This window comes from Perca fluviatilis, chromosome 17, assembly GCF_010015445.1.
Source record: "Perca fluviatilis chromosome 17, GENO_Pfluv_1.0, whole genome shotgun sequence".
Taxonomy (NCBI): domain Eukaryota; kingdom Metazoa; phylum Chordata; class Actinopteri; order Perciformes; family Percidae; genus Perca; species Perca fluviatilis.
The window spans coordinates 29,301,472-29,320,652 of NC_053128.1; the positions used below are offsets into that span (position 1 = coordinate 29,301,472).

General features: G+C 42.8%; 1 protein-coding gene across 3 annotated transcripts in view; it reads left to right on the forward strand.

Moving 5' to 3' along the window:
* ttc28 (tetratricopeptide repeat domain 28) overlaps nt 1-19,181 on the forward strand; it is a 166,247-nt gene that overhangs the window by 121,660 nt on the left and 25,406 nt on the right. For all 3 annotated transcript variants that reach the window (XM_039779288.1, XM_039779290.1, XM_039779291.1), the window contains 12 exons: nt 2,083-2,279; nt 2,364-2,517; nt 2,605-2,776; nt 3,269-3,437; nt 3,538-3,698; nt 5,025-5,513; nt 9,311-9,503; nt 9,655-9,735; nt 11,002-11,254; nt 14,796-14,905; nt 17,782-17,911; nt 18,602-18,829. In XM_039779288.1, the coding sequence (XP_039635222.1) occupies nt 2,083-2,279; nt 2,364-2,517; nt 2,605-2,776; nt 3,269-3,437; nt 3,538-3,698; nt 5,025-5,513; nt 9,311-9,503; nt 9,655-9,735; nt 11,002-11,254; nt 14,796-14,905; nt 17,782-17,911; nt 18,602-18,829 (2,337 nt within the window). The remainder of the gene's footprint in view (nt 1-2,082; nt 2,280-2,363; nt 2,518-2,604; nt 2,777-3,268; nt 3,438-3,537; nt 3,699-5,024; nt 5,514-9,310; nt 9,504-9,654; nt 9,736-11,001; nt 11,255-14,795; nt 14,906-17,781; nt 17,912-18,601; nt 18,830-19,181) is intronic.

Here is a 19,181-nt window from a genome sequence, read left to right on the forward strand (position 1 = left end):
AATGTATATTGTGCTGTATATTTGTGTATTTATGTACATGGCAGCACTGTTGTGCTACGTATGTACAATTGTATAGAAAATGTGTGAAAAATAATAATAATAATAATTCCTAGGGGGAGTAGTGCCAGTGAAATGTTTGTGTCTAACAATGTGCCCACTTTCAATGCTGTTTTAAGAACTTTTATGTATAGATTCATGTGCAGACTGACAGGGTCAACGAATATGATCATTGTGTCCATAGTTGACGTTTCTAAGAGTGACACAAGGTATACATCTTGCTTTTGGAAACAATGGACTCGAAGCCTGTATATGTTTTAAAAAAATGATGCCTCATCTGCACCATTCTTAAATGTTTTGTATTGTTTTTATATTTATATATATATATATATTTGTATTGTGTTGTTTCTATGGACCTCTGTGTCTTGAATAAAGTTGATTGATTGAATAAAAAATTACGTTAACTGTTTACACAATACAGTAACGTGAGCTATTTAAATGATCTGGATACATGGTTAAACGTCATTTGCTCTTGTATTTTGTCCATAGCTAATCCCAGCAATCAGTCCCAGAACGTCCCAGTTAGAGAGTTAACGCCGTAACGTATTCTTTGTAAATCTTTACAATCATTCCCCGAACGAGCCAAGCAGGCCTGCCTTGTTGCACGATCCTTATCCTCTTTAAAACTTAGCTCAGACGTTCTGGTTAATGTTGCTCGATGCGACTGAGGTTTAAAGCTAACACAAAGAGAGTGGAGAGTGAGGGACAAATATCCCGTACCTGAACCATCATCCATTCCTGCAGCTAATGTCTTCCTCTCTTCTCTCCTCTCCTCTTCCTCTCGTGTCCCAAGCTTCCTCCTTAACTCTGTAAATCATCACACAACAACTTGGTAAGGCTACTGGGACGTAAAGTTTTCCAGTTCCTTTTCCCCGGGCAGAGACACAGCTCTCCTGGATCTCTGCATATTTAAGATCCCTAGCTGCAGATATTAGATTTGTTGAATTTTCCAACTGTAGCTTTTTAATTATTCACTGCTCTGAATCGTATCTTCTTCAGGGTTCTCAAAAACACGTGTGCACATATGTCCACATGCACATACACACGTTTTCTTTGCTTGTTTGGTATTTATATCTCGGTGCATCATTTGGGGAATTCCTCATGTTCATGAATTCCCCTACATGCAGTGCAGCAAGCTCTGTTTGATGCTTACTACTACTCGCATGAATGTTGGATGAACTCATCAACACAGCTGCAGACTTGAGAGTTGGAAACAAGTAAGACTTACATGTAAGTCACAAAAATGAGGACTTGGACTTGTTCCCTAAATTGGAAATTTTTCCCTAAATAATTCCCGATACTGAGATCTGACCTGGTAGAATCTCCATCTTTAGGGTTACTAAACTGCTCTGCTGACCGACTTGACACTTAACATTTTCTCAAATTACGAATTACTCTAATTTGACTTGGACTTGCCCCAAAAGACTTTAAAACTGCTCTACAGGCTTGAGACTTGACTTGGACTTGCCTTAATCGTCTTGAGACTTGGCTTGACATTGGACTTGCCTCACAGGGGTTTAAAATCTTTGCTGACGGACTTTAGACTTTACTTGGACTTGTGTCAAATGCCTTGAGACTTGGCGCGACCAAAATTGTTCTGCTGATGGACTTTAGACTGAACATGTCTCAATTATTGAGAATTGACTTGTCTGAGATGACTTAAGATTTCACTTGGATTTGCCCCCAAAATACTTTTAAACGTCTCTGCTGACAGGCTTAAAACTTCACTTAGACTTTTCACTTGACTTGGACTTACTGTTACTTACTGTAGGTCCTAAATGACTTAAGATTTAACGTAAATCTGTCTTAACAATTGCTCTGCTGATAGACTTAAGACTTGAACTTGTCTCGAAAGACTTTAAAACCCCTCTGTTAATCCATCAGATCACATTTCAGATCAGACCTCTGTTTATCACTCAGACCCCAACATTAAAACATTTTGATGTTGCTTAACAGCATCTCCATTTCTTTGTTGTTACGTTTAAAAGACAAGTTGTATCTTCCCTGTTCTTACGTCCATCTCAGGCATCATCCACCAGATGAAGGGGGAGTACGAGGCAGCACTAAAGCTCCACAAAGCCCACCTGTCCTTCGCCCAGGAGCTGAGTGATTACGCTGCTCAGGGGAGGGCCTACGGCAACATGGGCAACGCCTATCACGCACTCGGCATCTATGACCAAGCTGTCCGGTACCACCGACAAGAACTGCAGATCTCACTGGAGGTGAATTTCCTGCCGCACTCTTGACAAGCAATGTGGAGACGCTCACGTGGGACACGGAACTTTGACATCTCGTTTGTGTTTCAGGTAAATGACCGTCCGTCCCAGGCCTCCACCCATGGTAACCTGGCTGTAGCCTATCAGGCGCTGGGCGCTCACGATCGAGCTCTGCAGCACTACCTTCACCATCTCGCCATCGCACGAGAACTCCGGGACACTCAAAGCGAAGCAAGAGCACTAGGCAAGCTAGACAAAGAGAGAGATGCTTTGAGGGACAGAAGAGCGGGAATTTGTGATTGATTCAAAAATGTGTTCTTCTTTTTTGCAGCAAACTTGGGCAACTTCCACAGCTGGAGAGGTGAATACGCTCAGGCTCTGCCGTACTACCAGCAGTACCTGGCTCTGGCCCCTGGCCTGCAGGACCTGGAGGGAGAGGGGAAGGTTTGCCACAACCTCGGCTACGCTCACTACTGCCTCGGACAGTACAGAGACTCTGTCAGGTCAGCGTCTATACTCATCTCATCATGTGAAGGGAATGTGTTTTTTGTTTTTGTGAAGGAACAACTTGTCATCCTTGTTAAAAACTACTTTTTAGCCTGTGGAGATTTCTAAAGATATTAAATGTGTCAGGAGGACAGATTTTGGGACTAGGCATCTCAAATATTTCCATTCGATTGGATGGCGCAGCCATTAAAAAAGCATGGAGTCTTGGGGGTTGATGATCTCCCTCAGACTTCAGATTGTTTTAAAGAAAAGCTGGAACAAGCTCACACAGAACATATACTGTAGTGTCAAACTGGGGAATAAGGACCTTGAAGTTACTGAAGCGGGGAAATAATGTCAAAGGGTTATTGTCATGATGCATAATCATGTATACTGTATATCCCAAAACGTATGTGCACATAAATTCACATTAGTATGTGTTGCATGTTCTGTTAAAGAAATGTTTACTTCATTTGTGCTTTTATGTCATTTTTCATCCCATTTCCTAGGTATTATGAGCAGGACCTGGCCTTGGCGAAGGACCTCCAAGACAAATTAGCTCAGGCAAAAGCCTACTGTAACCTCGGCCTGGCCCACAAAGCACTGGGGGAGTACAAGAAAGCCGAGGAATGTCAGAGATACCTGCTCTCTCTGGCACAAGCTTTGGATAACACACAGGTCACCTACTGCTGCGGTGTTCACTAACTGTAAAAAAATAAATAGTTGTTCCTCTTCACACAGGAAGTGGTTGTTAATCATTTGTTGTATTTGTCAGCAGGCGGTTTTCAGGGCCTTTGGGAACCTGGGGGATGTGTGTGTGTGCCGGGGTGATCTCCCCGGAGCGGTGAGGTTCTACCAGCAGCAGTTGAGTCTGGCTCAGAAGGTCAACGATCAGAAGATGGAGGCGGACGCCTACTCAGCACTTGGATCAGTTCACAGGTAGTCTTGATTGCCAGTCCTGTCTCCACAGTGCTGTGGAGTAAGGTCTGGCACCACAGATAAATTCTGGAAAAAAAACATTTTTGCATTTCTTAAAACCATTTCTTACAACCAATCACAATCGTCTTGGGTGACGCTAAGCGCTGGACACAGCGACGGTGACTCTGCTAAATAGTCTCGGGTAGAAACTTGTTTTGGTGGAACATTTGCACCCCGCTAAAGAAAACGCCACATACAATATTAAATTAAGTTAACTATTCACACAATATAGTAATGTGAGCTATTTAAATTAGCTGGATGCATGGTTCGCCGTTATTTGCTCTTACCATTGTATTCTTTGTAAATCTTTACAATCATTCGCCGAAAGAATAGGGCTGGGTTCGTTTTTTTTAAAATCCAGAGTCGATCTCATGCTTGCTTGTCGGGAAGGTTTGCTAAATAACGCTCCAAAGTTAGGCTACATTTTGGCAAGGGAGAAACTGGCATGGCCCTCTAACATCAAGATATCTGAATGAAATGTCACTCAATAGTCACTGTCTGTAGAGTCTGTAGAGCTGCACTTTATTGTGTGTTCATGTTAAATAAAGGGGTCAAGTGTGGCCGGGTTAGCTCAATTGGTAGAGCAGGCGCACATATATAGAGGTGTATGCCTCAATGGCAGCTTTATTTGTATAGCAATGCAGAAGGTCCAGGGTTCGAGTCCGTACTGGACGATTTTCCTGCATGTCTTCACCCTCTCTCTTTCTCCTTTCATATCTAGCTGTCCTTTCCATTAAAGGCTGAAATGCCCAAAATAAATCTTGAAAAATAAATAAAGTGGTCAATTCTTAATGTTAACATTGATACTTTTAATAATGCACCAGGTTAAAGGGGAACCTTGTACAATTGTAGAATCTCTTTCATATCCAAGCAAAATTGTGTGTAACTGAAATATTCCAAGTCGACATTTAATCGAATAGTAAACGTAATTGAATTGGGACCTTGTTAATCAACATCAGATCGATTCAGGAAATCAGTGGGGATACCCAGCTCTACGAAAGAACCCAGCAGGTCTGCCTTATGGCACGATCCAAATTTCCTTAAAAAACCTACCATTTTCAGCATGTAGCTTGCTAGCTCCAAGTTTGTCGTTGTTTCCTGAAGCAAAGGGATTTTGAGAACAGCAACACACAGAGAGCGGAAGGTGAGGGACAAAGCCTTACAGAATGTACTTTGTACTTGAATATACTTTCGCTGATCCAGACTAGTTCACATGTAAGTCGATAGATATTTTTAAACTGTGTGCTCTTTCGTCTTCTCTTACCTCTCTTCCTTTCTCTCTTTCAGGCTACTCCGCCAGCTGGATACAGCCCTGTCCTTCCATAGCCAGGAACTGACTGTCCGGAAGGATCTAGGTGATCAGCAGGGGGAGTGCCGCGCCCTTGGCCACCTAGCAGCGGTCCACATGGCCCTGGGAGACTATGCTACAACCTTCCAGTGTTATGAGGCCCAGCTGGGCCTGGCGCAGGGACTCAGGGATGCCCGTCTGGAGGCCCAGGTCCACGGGAACATGGGCATCACCAAAATGAACATGGGGGTGTTTGAGGAAGCTATTGGCTACTTTGAGCAGCAGCTGGCCATGCTGCAGCAGCTGAGCGGGACTGAGAGCATGCTGGACCGTGGCCGGGCCTACGGGAACCTGGCAGACTGCTATGACGCTCTGGGAGACTACGAGGAGGCTATTCAGTACTACGAGAAGTACCTGACGGTGGCTCAGAGTCTCAACCACGTCCAGGACCAGGAGAAGGCCTACAGAGGACTCGGCAATGCACACAGGTCAGCAAAACAAAGGTTATACACTAAGTTAGATGAGGAGATCTAAACCACTCTCATGTTTGTATGCTAGGTATGAAGATGCAGACAGCAGCCGGTTAGCATAGCTTAGCATAAAGACGAAGGGTATATTCCGATATTGGTGCTAAAACAATTTTAAAAGACTTTTAAGTGCTGGTGCTTAAACAGTGCCTGAACTGATACTTTGAAAGTTGGTGACATTGAAGAATGCCTTGTTTATTGCTAAGGCCGTATGGTCAAATTTAAATGATTGATTTAAAATGTTATAACATTAACTTTTTTCACCAATAAATTGCTGTTAAACCGGAACAAAATAAGAACCACTAGATTACAGAAGGGTATTTTACAATATCTTTGAATGCACCATGAGCTTAGGAGATGCACTTTAACGCACCATTAATTCTTGTCGTGTTGTTTCTTCCACAACGGTGGTAGTGTCCATTAAGGCATGGATACCCGACCCGAGGCCGACGGGTCCCAACGGTATCCGCCGGGCCAGGCCGGGTTCGGACAGATATTTAGAAATTATGGTCGGGGTCGGGTCGGGCTCGGTCACATCAGCGCGATAAGGCATTTGTTGTAAAATGGTGCTGCGGCTCCTTTTAAGAGAGCTCAGTGCGTGTGTGTGTGTGTGTGTGGTAAGTGGGCAGAAGAGAGATAGAGAAAGAGGAAGCAGACGTGTTGTAGATGCAACCCGAGCAGAGTTGGTGGATATTCATGTTATAACGTCGGCCTTGGAGGTAACGAGTCTCCCTGGTTTTCTGATCACGGTCGGAAACGAAGCGATCAGGAAAGGCTAACACATTGAACATGTTAACAGCTGATTAACGTGCGCTTGTTGCCCCGTGTGCGCTGATGCGCTCATCTGTTGACATTTCCGAATGCCTTCCTACAGTTGCTTAATAAAAGGTGGCTTTCCACACAAACAAAAATGAGATTTTACCTGTGTCGGGCTCGGACACAAATTTCTTAATACCTGTCGGGCTCGGGCCGGGTTCGGTCACGGCTCTGTCGGACGCGGGCCGGCCTCGGACAGAAAAATTCGGCCCGATCCGGACTCTAGTGTCCATGGTGTCTCAAAGTGCAGCTAGTCTCCTCTGTGTCTTTAGCTGCAGACTGTTGTACGTCCCAGTGTTGGAATCCTATCCAGTTAAATAGATTCACACATTACAATGTTTAGCTGTCGTATTAAAGCCAGCTACTAGCTAATGGTAAGCTAACGTTACCTGCTGCCAAGTCTAGTGTTAACTGACTGGCCTCATGTGCAGCCTACAAGCTCACTAATTAACACCTTTTCTGTACAAAAAACATTCTGTGTTTTTTATGTAGTAGTCATGCACACAATCCCACATAACACACACTTATTATATCCAGTTTACAGACTTTGTGTGCGAATGAAAGAAATGAGATATAACACCGCTGTTTCCAGTCCTAATGCTAAGCTAAACTGGGCGTCTCCTTTTTCTGTGTCTTCATTTTAACCATACAGATGTAAAAGTGCTGTCCATCTTCTTGTCTAACTCTCGACAAGAAAGCAAATAAGTACATTTTCTATTTCATTTGCTTTTTTAATTCTCCTCTGCCCACCACACTGTCTGGTGGTGGAGTAGGCTGTAGCACATCATTTGCATATATTCCATATTTTTTTAATGAATGCTGAACTTGAAAACTGAATTATATACTCCATTGCAGGCTAGAATACAGCAAGCAAAGGCGTGCACATTTGTAGCAGTTAGTCTATCAAAGGTGTCGTTATGCTGTATCTGCACGGTTTCAGAGCTCCAGATTATTTGTTTACATTTGTGTTAATATTTATGCATTGCATATATTTATGTTCTGTGCTCTCCCATTAGTTTGGATATGCCTTCCCACAACAGGGCAAGAATCTCAAATGAGCTTCCCTTGCCTCAAGCGTACACATTTTAAATTAGAGTCATGATCATAATTAAAACAATCATAATTCAACAACAGTAACACGCAGCAGGGGAGTATCGGAGTAAGGGAAGTTCCCTCGCTTCTTTACAGAGACTATATCCCCACATGAATCTCTCACATGAAACCATACAAGTAATGTTCAATGACAAAAGAAAAACAAGGCTTAATGATGGGTTCCCTTCATCCATCTGTTGTAGTCTGTCTCTGTTCTCTGGAGTGTGAATGAGATGGAAATAAAGAGTCACTGACTTATCTTAATGAACGCAGCCTTTGTAGATGTTCCTTCGTTTTACCCTTCTCTCTCGGAGGAACTTTTTACAGCTCCAAATCAAAATTAACCCTTTTGCTTTATTGTTTGCTTTCTTAAATTGCCCATATTGGTCTCTCTGAAAAAAAGAGTGCTGTAATAGGTGAAAAACACAGTACCAGTAGTATCAATCTCAATTCAATTGTATTTATAGTAATAAAAATCATAGCAAGAGTTATCTCAAGACACTTTACAATTAGAGTAGGTCTAGACCACACTCAATAATTTACAAATAAACTTTTAAAACTACAGGTACTTTTGGTTAGGAGTGGAGCCAGACATTGTAAACATTCAGGGCTCAGCCGAAATCTAGGGGGCGGGGGGGTCTATGGGCATGCTCCATTCACGACAGCCATCAAGCCATTTGATAATAAAATGCCTAAAAGTCTGCGCATCAATTTGAAAAGAACATGATAGTTGGCAAGGAAAATAATCCTCCTGTAGAGCCTACATCCTGTTTAGTTTCTGATTGTTCTCCAACTGTCTCCATCATTCTGAAACCAGAGCACAACCAATGTGGAGGGCGACTCATTTTCACTCCTGCCACCTTAACACTCATGTTGTCCTCGGGACAAATTTGACCCGTTTTGAAGGTTTTGACATCAGAAATGTGTGTTTCTTCCAAGCAAATTGTCCAAAAATAACATGAAAGGTTCCATACAAGCGCTATTTGCATGGGAAATTAAGGATCAGTTCAATACTTTCATTGAATTTTGGATGTTTTATTAAATTTGATAGTATTTGAAAAAAACTAAAAACAGTATCCTGACTAAACTTTGACAGTCTGTGATTTTCCCCTCAATCCTAACTATTTGTCAAAATAATTCATAATTTCAGAGAGTACTTTTTGGGCATTTCAGGCCTTCATATATATACATACATACATACATACATACATATATATATATATATATATATATATATATATATATATATATATATATATATATATATATATATATGGGAATTTAACATAGGGGTGTACTCACTTTTGTTGCCAGCGGATTGTAGCAAAGTGTCATTTCTTCAGTATTGTCCCATTAAAAGATATAATGATATATCTACTAAAATGTGAGGGGTGTACTCATTTTTGTGAGATACCGTATGTATGTATATATATTATACTGTATACAGTCTGTGATTATATATACAGACTGAAGACATATAATTATGAATTCCGAAAAGAAAGTGTTAAACTAACAGTAATAAGTTGAAAAACGCAGAAAAAACCTAAAAAAAAAATCGGTTAACTTTCAATTTTTGCCCAGGAAAACAACAAGTTGCATGATCGATGAGAAGACAACACAAGAGTCAAAAAATAATGTTACCATTTAATAATGTACAGCAGGCATGGTAGGAATCAGAAAGACGGAGGGGAAATGACACAAAGTTGAAGATATTTTAAAACCCTCAAAGATTCGGGGCTTTTGAGAAAACATTCCTCCACCCCCCTGCTTTTAGTGTTTGCAAGAACAAATCAAATGCAAAGAAATACTGTAGATGATCACTTCCTTTGTTTTCCCTCCCCTCTCTTCAGGTCTTTGGGTAGTCTCCAGCAAGCGTTGGTGTGCTTTGAGAAGCGGCTGGTGGTGGCCCATGAGCTGGGTGGGGAAGGAGGGGGCAAGGCTCAGGCTTATTGGGAGCTGGGCACCTTACACAGCCAACTGGGCAACTACGAGCAGTCCCTCTCCTGCCTGGAACACCAGCTCAACATTGCACGCACAGCGGGGGTAAGGATTTACCTGCAAAGGGTTTTTTGGTTTTAGCTGCACATTTCTCTCTCTTCTTGCCCTGCTGAATAAGACAAATGATTATTTATTTTTTTGAACGAAAAGTACATTATGCACAGAAAGATGTAGTCAATCCTGCTTTACCTGTCAGGATAAATCCCTGGAAGCAGAGGCAAGTGATGCACTTGGAGGCGTTTATCAGCTGATGGCAGACAACGAGACAGCACTACAGGTTTGTACTAAATCATAATGCATCGGTATTTCCTAGCTGTCAATTAGAGTTTGACATTTTGTGAAATACACTCATTTGCTTTCTATTTACCCAAATGTTGTCCTGCTATTATTTGGCCCCACTGATTAGCTCTCTGTTGTTATATTGACCACTCAATATAATGCTTCTTTATAATGATCTTTAAAATCACTACACTAAAAGTGCTATATAAAGTTGTTACTATTCTTGCCGAGATATGAGAAGATCGAAGCCACTCTCATGTCTGTGTACACCAAATATGAAGCTACAGCCAGCAGCTGATTAGCTTAGCTTAGCATAAAGACTCGAAGCTGGGGGAAACAGCTAGCTTGGCCCTGTCCAACTTGAATAGTCCAGCACATAACCTCACGTTAAAACCACAAGTTGGTTACCCTTTGGTTTTTGTACGGATTAAACGAACAATAGGCTGGCACCCAGATAGCTCAGTTGGTAGAGCGGGCGCCCATATATAGAGGTTTACTCCTCGACGGAGCGGGCCCTGGTTCAGCTCCGCCCTGTGGCCCTTTGCTGCATGTCGTTCCCCCCTCTCTCTCTCCCCTTTCATGTTTTCAGCTGTCCTGTCAAATAAAGGCCTAAAAATGCCCAAAAAATAATCTAAAAAAAAAAAAACATTTTACAGAGCTTTAGGAGTTTGGATGGTGGATTTTGTTAACTTTAGACTAGTCTACATTCACGAAGTTCCACTTCCGGGATTGCTCAGCTGGATGCCACTCTTTCTTTGTGTTGTAATTTTAAACTCCGGTGGATTTGTGAGGACTATGGTTAACTGCTCCTCAGATCTCTGCAGGGTAGACAGCTAGCTAGACTATCTGTCCAATCGGAGTTTTCTGTCGCATGACTAAAACTACTTTTGAATGTAGACGTTCCACCAAAACAAGTTCCTTCCAGAGACTATTTTGCAGAGGCCAGGACGATTGTGATTGGTTTAAAGACACGCCAATAAACCAGAGCACGTTTTTCTCCTATCCCGGAATGCTGTGTGGACTCCACAGCTCTGTGGAGGAAGGTCTGGAAAAGCGAGACTTAACTTCAGACACACCCAAGCTAGCTGTTTCCCCGTTTCCAATCTTAATGCTAAACTAAGCTAACCGTTTCCTGGCTGTAGCTTCATATTTAGCGATATGAGTGGTATCAATCTTCTCATCCAACTCTCTGCAAGAACTGGAATAAGCATATTTACCAAAATGCCGAACGAGCCCTTTAAGTAACAGGGCTGTCCTGCTACAGTGGCACCAGAGGGCTTTGGATATAGCCGAGCAGACGGGGTGCGTGAGGAGCCAGGGCCGAGCCTACGGCAACCTGGGACTGACCTACGAAGCTCTGGGGAAGTACGAGCGGGCCGTGGTCTTCCAGGAGCAGCACCTGAGCGTGGCGGCACAGACCAACGATCTGATAGCTAAAACTCTCGCCTACGGGAGCCTGGGGAGGACACACCATGCACTGCAAAACTACGCCCAGGCTGTGATGTACCTGCAGGAAGGTGAGAAACTAGATCCTGACCAGATTCAATTCAACAATTCCCACAAGAGAAGATATTTGGTGCAACAGCAGAGAGGAAAGAGAAAGAAGAGAGGAAAAGAGAAAACCACTTGGTTTTATTATTTCTCTATAAAATTAGAAAGCTGTGGCTAAATGGGCAACAGTTAAATTTTAAGTTAGGGGGAAAAAAAACATTAGGTATTATTTTGTTTAACCCTTGTGTTGTCTTGACCATGCTTTTTTTATTCTGGGTCAGAATTTTAAAATTGAAACCTTTTCTTTCAATGTTTGGTGTTTTTGCGACACTGTTGTCGCTTTTCTCGACGTTTTTGTCACTTTTTGCGACCTTTTTGTTACTTTTCTTGACGTTTTTGAAGCTTTTGCCGACATTTTTGTCACTTTTTCCGATGTTTTTGTAAAACTTTTCTGCACTTTTCGGGTTTGACTGCTGTTCCAGGGCACTTTCACGGGGTAGAAGGTTGTGAAAACACAAGTTACGGGTTGCCTGGAACGCAGCATAAGTCCCTTTGGGGTGGACTTTGGGCTTTTTCACTTTTGTAGACCTATAACGTGCACAAAAAAGATATATAACACAATAAAGGAAAGGGAGGGAAAAAGCCAAAAAGCATAATATGAGCACTTTAAAATGAAATGTACTGTATGTCCAGTGCCTTTTGAGTACAAGATGATGATGTATTTACCAGTGACAGGAATATCCTGGATGCACCATTAGACAACAGGCAGTTAATAATGGACTGTTGGATACAGAGGACTGTACTCCCACCTGAATCAGCATGCGTCTGGCAGCATCTTTTGATTTCAGCATTTCAGATTTCTTTCAGATTTAATTTCCACAATGTTCACAAGCAGTCTTGACACGTATCATCAAACTCTCCACTTTTGATGCAAAGAGAGAGCAAAAAAAAAGTTAGTCACACTTTAACTTCCCCTGCAGACACGCAGACTTTGATCTACATGTGTGTATCGTATTAAAGTCAGAGCTGTTCAGACCGGAGAACATTGTGAGTTGTATTTCTGAGGCCGTCCAGAAGCATGAAAGCTATTCCTGAGTCTGACACAGGCAGTGCTCGGCTGTTTACCCTGCAGTGTGATGTAGCTTATCCTCTAAATCAGCGGTTCCCAAACATTTTAGGCAACGCACTCTACATCCTGACCGGGTTGATGCATCCCCCAATCTTTTTTTGATCTTTTCTTTTAATGGCCAAATTAAATTAAGGGGCTTTTGACTTACGTTGGCATGCTTTGTGTTCAGATAAGAGGGCTTCATACAGCTGTTAGCCAGAACCTCACTGCACACCACACACTGTGGCTTTGGGCAGTCTGCATCACCAGTCCAAGTGAAGCCCAGATCCAAATAAGTTTCATCATATCTCCTTTGTTTTCTTCCAGTCTGACGCCCACTCTCGTTGCCTCTTTTCCCTACTTGCCTGGATGATGAGCAATATGTCCTCTTGATTTGCCTCTGATCTCGTCTCTCTCTGTCTCCCGCTCAGTTTCTTTTCCCGGTTCCGGTCCTTCCGGCCCAACGCATCTCTCTGTTTCTCTCGCCTCAGATTCCTCAGTCTCTCTCTTTCTCGCTCCTCTATCATGACTTATAACTTTAGATGTCCCTGACTTTGTCCCTGACTTTATCCAGTTGTAAACTATAGAGTGTGGTCTAGACCTACTCTATCTGTTAAGTGTCTCGAGATAACGCTTGTTATGATTTGATACTATAAATAAAATTGAATTGAATAGTAGGCTAGCTAGTAGGCCTACATAGGTAACATTAAAGCTGGTAATGTTGCTCTACATGTACGTTACCTAAAGATAGGCTGACTGGCAGGAACTGAAGTACATTTTGGGTCCATTTATTAAAATGTAAGATTTTAATTATATATGTATAAAGCAAAGTTTTCAATTTTTAGGTTTTTATTTCATGAAAAATCCCACTAAAAAGTATTGTTGTAGTTATTACACCATTACATTTTTCCTCTCGGGCACCCCCTAGAGCAGGGGTCACCAACCTTTTCTAAACTGAGAGCTATTTCCTGGGTATTGAGTCATACGAAGGGCTACCAGTTTGATACACTCTTCTGAAATAACAACTGTGCTCAGTTTGCCTTTAGTTATATATGATTATTAATGATTAATGATACTCATCTATGTGAAGACACTGATCATATTAATGATTTCTCACAATAATTCTCAACAATGACTTAACAAGGTGGGAAACAGATAATAACAATATTGAATTTTCATTTTTAGAACAGGCCTGAGGGCTCCTCATGTGGTCCTTGGGGGCTACCTGGTGCCCGCCGGCACCACGTTGGTGACCCCTGCCCTAGAGGCACCTCAAGCACCCCAAGGGGTGTGCTCACCACAGTTTGGGAATCGCTGCTCTAAGTCTTTTAAGAAACATACAGTACACACGTCTCTCACGCCACCCAATATTTAGAAGAGGTAGATTTGTCCCCCTCAAATAAATATGAAAGAACCCACTCCCCAAAGGAGGTAAAAAATAACCGTTCAAGGGACTCGAAACATGTACGGAAAAACAAGAGCTGTGTCTACTTAAAGAGCACAACAGGAAGTGAAAAATAAAGATAGATTTAAGTTAGACTTAAACTTTGCAGCTTCTGGCTTTAACACAGTCTCATTCTCTAACAGATTTGTTGTTGTAGATGTGCATTATTCCTAAAATGACAGATAGGTGCAGGTGCAGATAGTTTTGAACAATACAGGAGAATAATTATTTCCTTTACATAAATAAAAGGCATTTGCATCATAAATTGAATCCAGGAAATTAACACCCCCCCTATCATGTCCCCCCCCCTCCCCCAATGATGAAACCAAACCTATGCCCCTGTTTACTGGAATCTCTTTTTTTTACACTTCAACACGGAAATACAGACTAAAAAAACAACATGTAAGGATGTTTGGGCTCCTTCAGGCTTTATCTGGTCTGTGAGGACCCGGTCACGGCTCGTCACTAACCTCACAGATCCTCTGGATTTTAATTGATCATTAACTCAACAAGCAGCGAGGAACTGGGCTCCGAGTTGAAGCGAGGACAGCACCGGAGAAAACATTCAACGCGTCCAATTAACCTCCCCAAACCCGAAAACACAGATACAGAACATCACAGACAGACAGAGACAGGCAGAGAAACCCCAAACTTGATGTTTGATGAGATTCTGCTCAATTTGAGAGCCTAATGAGAACTAATTGCAACCCGACACGACTGCGTGCGTCTGCACAGCAGGGAAGATGAAACGTATCTGAGACAAACTGAAGAGCAGAGAGGGGAACATGAGATCTTTGAATTCGAGGCAGCGGGGGATAAAAAAGACGGGAAGACAAAAAGGGGAACAAAGAGAGAAAGATGGGCTAATGTTGAGCGCCCTGGGCTCAGCACAAGTTCGCTTCAACGCTGCAACAGTTGTCATGACTGTCAGAGAGATGGTGTTCAGATCAGCCTGGAGAAGTTATCGTCTGATGTGCTCTTCGCTCCGTCTCTCTGTCTCCCTCTTCCTCTCCAGGTCTGCGGCTGGCGGAGCAGTTAGGTCGGAGAGAAGATGAAGCTAAGATACGCCATCGCCTCGGCCTGTCCCTGTGGGCCGGGGGAAACCTGGACGAGGCCCAACACCAGGTGTGTGTGTGTGTGTGTGTGTGTGTGTGTGTGTTTTTGTGTGTGTGTGTGTGTGTGTGTGTGTGTGTGTGTGTGTGTGTGTGTGTGTGTGTGTGTGTGTGTGTGTGTGTGTGTGTGTGTGTGTGTGTGTGTGTGTGTGTGTGTGTGTGTACCTGTTTTACTATATTCGTGGGGTCCAAAAACCGGGGACTACAGTATACTTGTGGGGTCTGCACAGCCTCGTGGGGACCAGCATTTTGGTCCCCACGAGGCTGTGCAGACCCGCTCAGAGTTTAAAGGGCTGTTTGAGGGTTAAGACTTGGTTTTAGGACTAGGGTTAGAATTAGGTTATGGTTAAGGTTAGGGTAAGGGTTAAGGTTAGGCATTTAGTTGTGATGGTTAAGGTGAGGGTAAGGGTTAAGGTTAGGCATTTAGTTGTGATGGTTAAGGGTTAAGAAGTAAGGGTTAAGGTTAGGCATTTAGTTGTGATGGTTAAGGTTAGGGTAAGGGTTAAGGTTAGGCATTTAGTTGTGATGGTTAAGGTTAGGGTAAGGGGCTAGGGAATGCATTATGTCAATGATATGTCCCCACAAAGATAGTAATACAGACTTTTTTTTCGTTGCAACAAAGTCCCATAATATATCTTAGCAGAAAGTTGAAAAATGTTGCGTTTACTTCACACAAGAGCAGCCATTTTCCCCTGTTGCCATGGGAACGTTATGGAGTGACGTAATTACGCGACATGAACATCATCGAAAAGCAGGGAGTTGGGGGAATTTTTTTTCTCTTTTTCATCAAACCGCAATTTCTGCAAGTTCCCGCAATTTCAAGTATCAAATATCCCGCAAATTCCATCGACTTTTTTTAAGAAAACGTGCCGCATAATCAAGGATTTTTGCCTGCAACAATCACAAAAAAACTCTTTTTCTGGAAGGACTGAATACATCCACGGTTGATGCTCCACGCCCCTGACCGGCAGCTGATTGGACGAACGTGTGACGTGGGTCTGGCTGCTCGAGAATTTCAAGCCACTGTCACGGCGGCTCGGACGGAATACGATCTCATATTTTACGAAGATAGTTCACCGAAACGGGTTTCTGAAAACATTTTAAGCGAGAAATAGGCTGTGCAGCTGCTGAATCTGTCTTCATTTCAGATCGACAAAAGGTCAGTTTGAAAGATTTTTGTCTATTTCTACTGGATAGTCGCGTCCCGTTCAACGGATTCATTTGACGCGCAGCATTTTTTCAAATGCAGAGCTGCCTTCTCGGGATGCTTTGCGGGCGCGTTAAAGTCGCTTGACATCACCCATACGCTACAGATCCATTTGTCCGTGCGTCGCGCCCCGCTCTATTCCTATGGGTGACGTCAAGCGACTTTAACGCGCACGCAAAGCATTCCGGGAAGGCAGCGCTACATGCTGCGCGTCAAAAAGCTGGCCGATGCCCAGCTGTATGCAAATGAATCGCGTTGAACTGTTGTTGATCTGAAATGAAGACAGATTCAGCAGCTGCACGGCCTATTTCTCGCTTAAAATGTTTTCAGAAACACGTTTCGGTGAACTATTTTTGTAAAATTCTAGATCGTATTCTCAACGAGACGCCATGACACTCTCGAGTAGCCACACCCACGTCACGCATTCGTCCAATCAGCTGCTGGTCAGGGGCGTGGAGCATCAACCATGGCTGTATGACGTCGCGACACCACGCGACAGTCGTGTTGCAAAAGTGGATCTGTACCGATAGGGACAAAGTGGAGCACGGCGCAACAGAAATGTCGCACAATGCACAACACAACGTTTTTCAATAATAATTTTTTTAAAAAGCAATAGCCCCATACATTTTGTGTCTCTTTGTGGGTTTGTTTGCGTCTCTTTGAAGTCATGTTTTATCGCTTTTTGGTCCTTTTTGTTTTCTGTGGGGTCATTTTGAGTCTCTCTAGTCGGTTTTGTTCCCTTTATGGTAGTTTTGCGTCTCTTTTCACTTCATTCTGCACCGTTATTATCACCGTATCTGTGTCTGAAATGTTGGAAAAGCTAGAGCAGATTAAAAAAAATAACACTCAAAAAGCTTAAAAGACAAAACTTAAAGCTAAAGAAGTCCAACTATAATCATTAGATCTGAGAAAAGTCTTTACGTTTCGGCTTAGGTGCTGCCCAAAATGGCTCGGGGGCTGCACCTAAACCTTATAATAGCAGGGAAAACACTGGTGTGTGTGTGTGTGCGTTAAATGTGAATATGTTCTAGTTTATTCTCTCCTCTGTGACAGTAAACTGAATATCTTTGAGTTGTGGACAAAAGACATTTGAGGGCGTGATCGTGGGCTTTTGGGAAACACTGATCCACATTTTCTGACAATGCAAATAATCGTTAGTGGCTGCCCTTGTATAAAATATTCAAACACGTGTGAGCTGAATTTGAAGTCACAGAAAGAAAGAAAAGAAACACACGAGAGCTCGTAGGAAAAAAAAATCTTGGAACTTGGAAGATGAAACTGTTAAGAGATTGATTTCTCACATCAAGTACATACACACATCCTACAATGCTTTCAAAGCCAACACCGGTACTATTTTTGACACAGTGTGTGTTTGTGTGTAGCCTTCCTGCTTTAGCTCAGTTCCCGGTCTGATAGAGAGAACAGAAGAGCAGCAGAACATCCTCAATCTTCAGATTGTTGTGTATCTGTAGTGCCCCCCAGTGGTTAGTAACGTAACTAAACATTCTCTTCTCAGGTTTGAAATATTGAAATCCTTCCTCCTTCTGCTTTAAAATAATGTGTTTCATACACACACACACACACACACACACACTCGTGTGATGTGAACATGTAATTCTTTTCCACAGTCTGATGTGTACACGCCCCAGTGTGATGTCTGTTTGCTGTCTTCTGTGTTCCAGTTGTACCGGGCGTCCGTGTTGTTCGAGACGATCCGTCACGAGACGCAGCACAGTACGGATAACAAGCTCTCTCTGTTTGATCTGCAAACCAGCTCGTACCAGGCTCTCCAGAGAGTCCTCGTGAGCCTAGGTGAACTAACTGTCCGCATCCTCCTGATATTTCCTTAGTGTGAATCAGTTTTCTCACCTTTCCTTTCTCATGTTCACACACTCTCTCTCTCTCTCTCTCTCTCTCTCTCTCTCTCTCTCTCTCTCTCTCTCTCTCTCTCTGTGCCTGTTAGCAATGCACAAATTATCACCTGAAGTCTGAGTGCTAATTTCAGGGTTTCCACAGGGTCTCAAAAAGTCTTAAAAAGTCTTACATTTAAAACAAAACAAAATTTTAGGCCTTAAAAGTCTTAAAAAGTATTGTGTTCTAGGTCTTGAATAAATGCTATTATTTTTAATGTTGTAGTTCATTTTTTCTTTATTCCAAATATAATTTCCCTGTATTACGACTACAAATGAGACCAACACGCAACTTATATTGCAGCCAATCAGCTTTTGTGTTATTGGTGCAAGTCTCTTTTGGATTGTACCACTGACATAAAATGGATTTTATTCTTCAGCTATGGGGAAGTGCAGGTTTAGGGATACTTGGCTTGAGAAAACTGAATTTAGGGCTTTGTTGATGTTGTAATAAAGTTCTTAGATTTCATTCATAATGGCCTTAAAAAGTCTTAGATTTGACTATGTGAAACCTGCAGAAACTCTAATTTAGACCTTCTGTCCTCCCTCTCCAATCCTAATTTTACATCTTGTGTGTTACCGTGCGTCGCAGGCCGGCACGATGAGGCGCTGGCAATAGCAGAGCGAGGGCGAACGCGAGCCTTCGCCGATCTCCTGGTTGAACGCCAGAAAGGGAGTCAGCAAGCAGCGAGCGCTGACCCGTACATCCCTGTTACCGTGGAGAACATCCTGGAGACGGTCAACGGTCAGAGGGCCATGGTGCTCTACTATTCTCTGGCTGGAGGCTTCCTGTACAGCTGGCTCATATCTCCAGGGACAGGTACACACACACACACACACACACACACACACACTCACACACACACACACACACACACACACACACACACACAAACACACACATACACACACACACACACACACACAGACATAGACACACACAAACACACACACACACACACACACACACACACACACACACACAGACAGACATAGACACACACACACACACACACACACACACACACACACAGACACACAGACACACACACACACACACACAAACACAAACACACAGACACACACACACACACACACAGATACACACTCACACACACACATACAGACACAGACACACACACACAGACACACAAACACACACACACAGACAG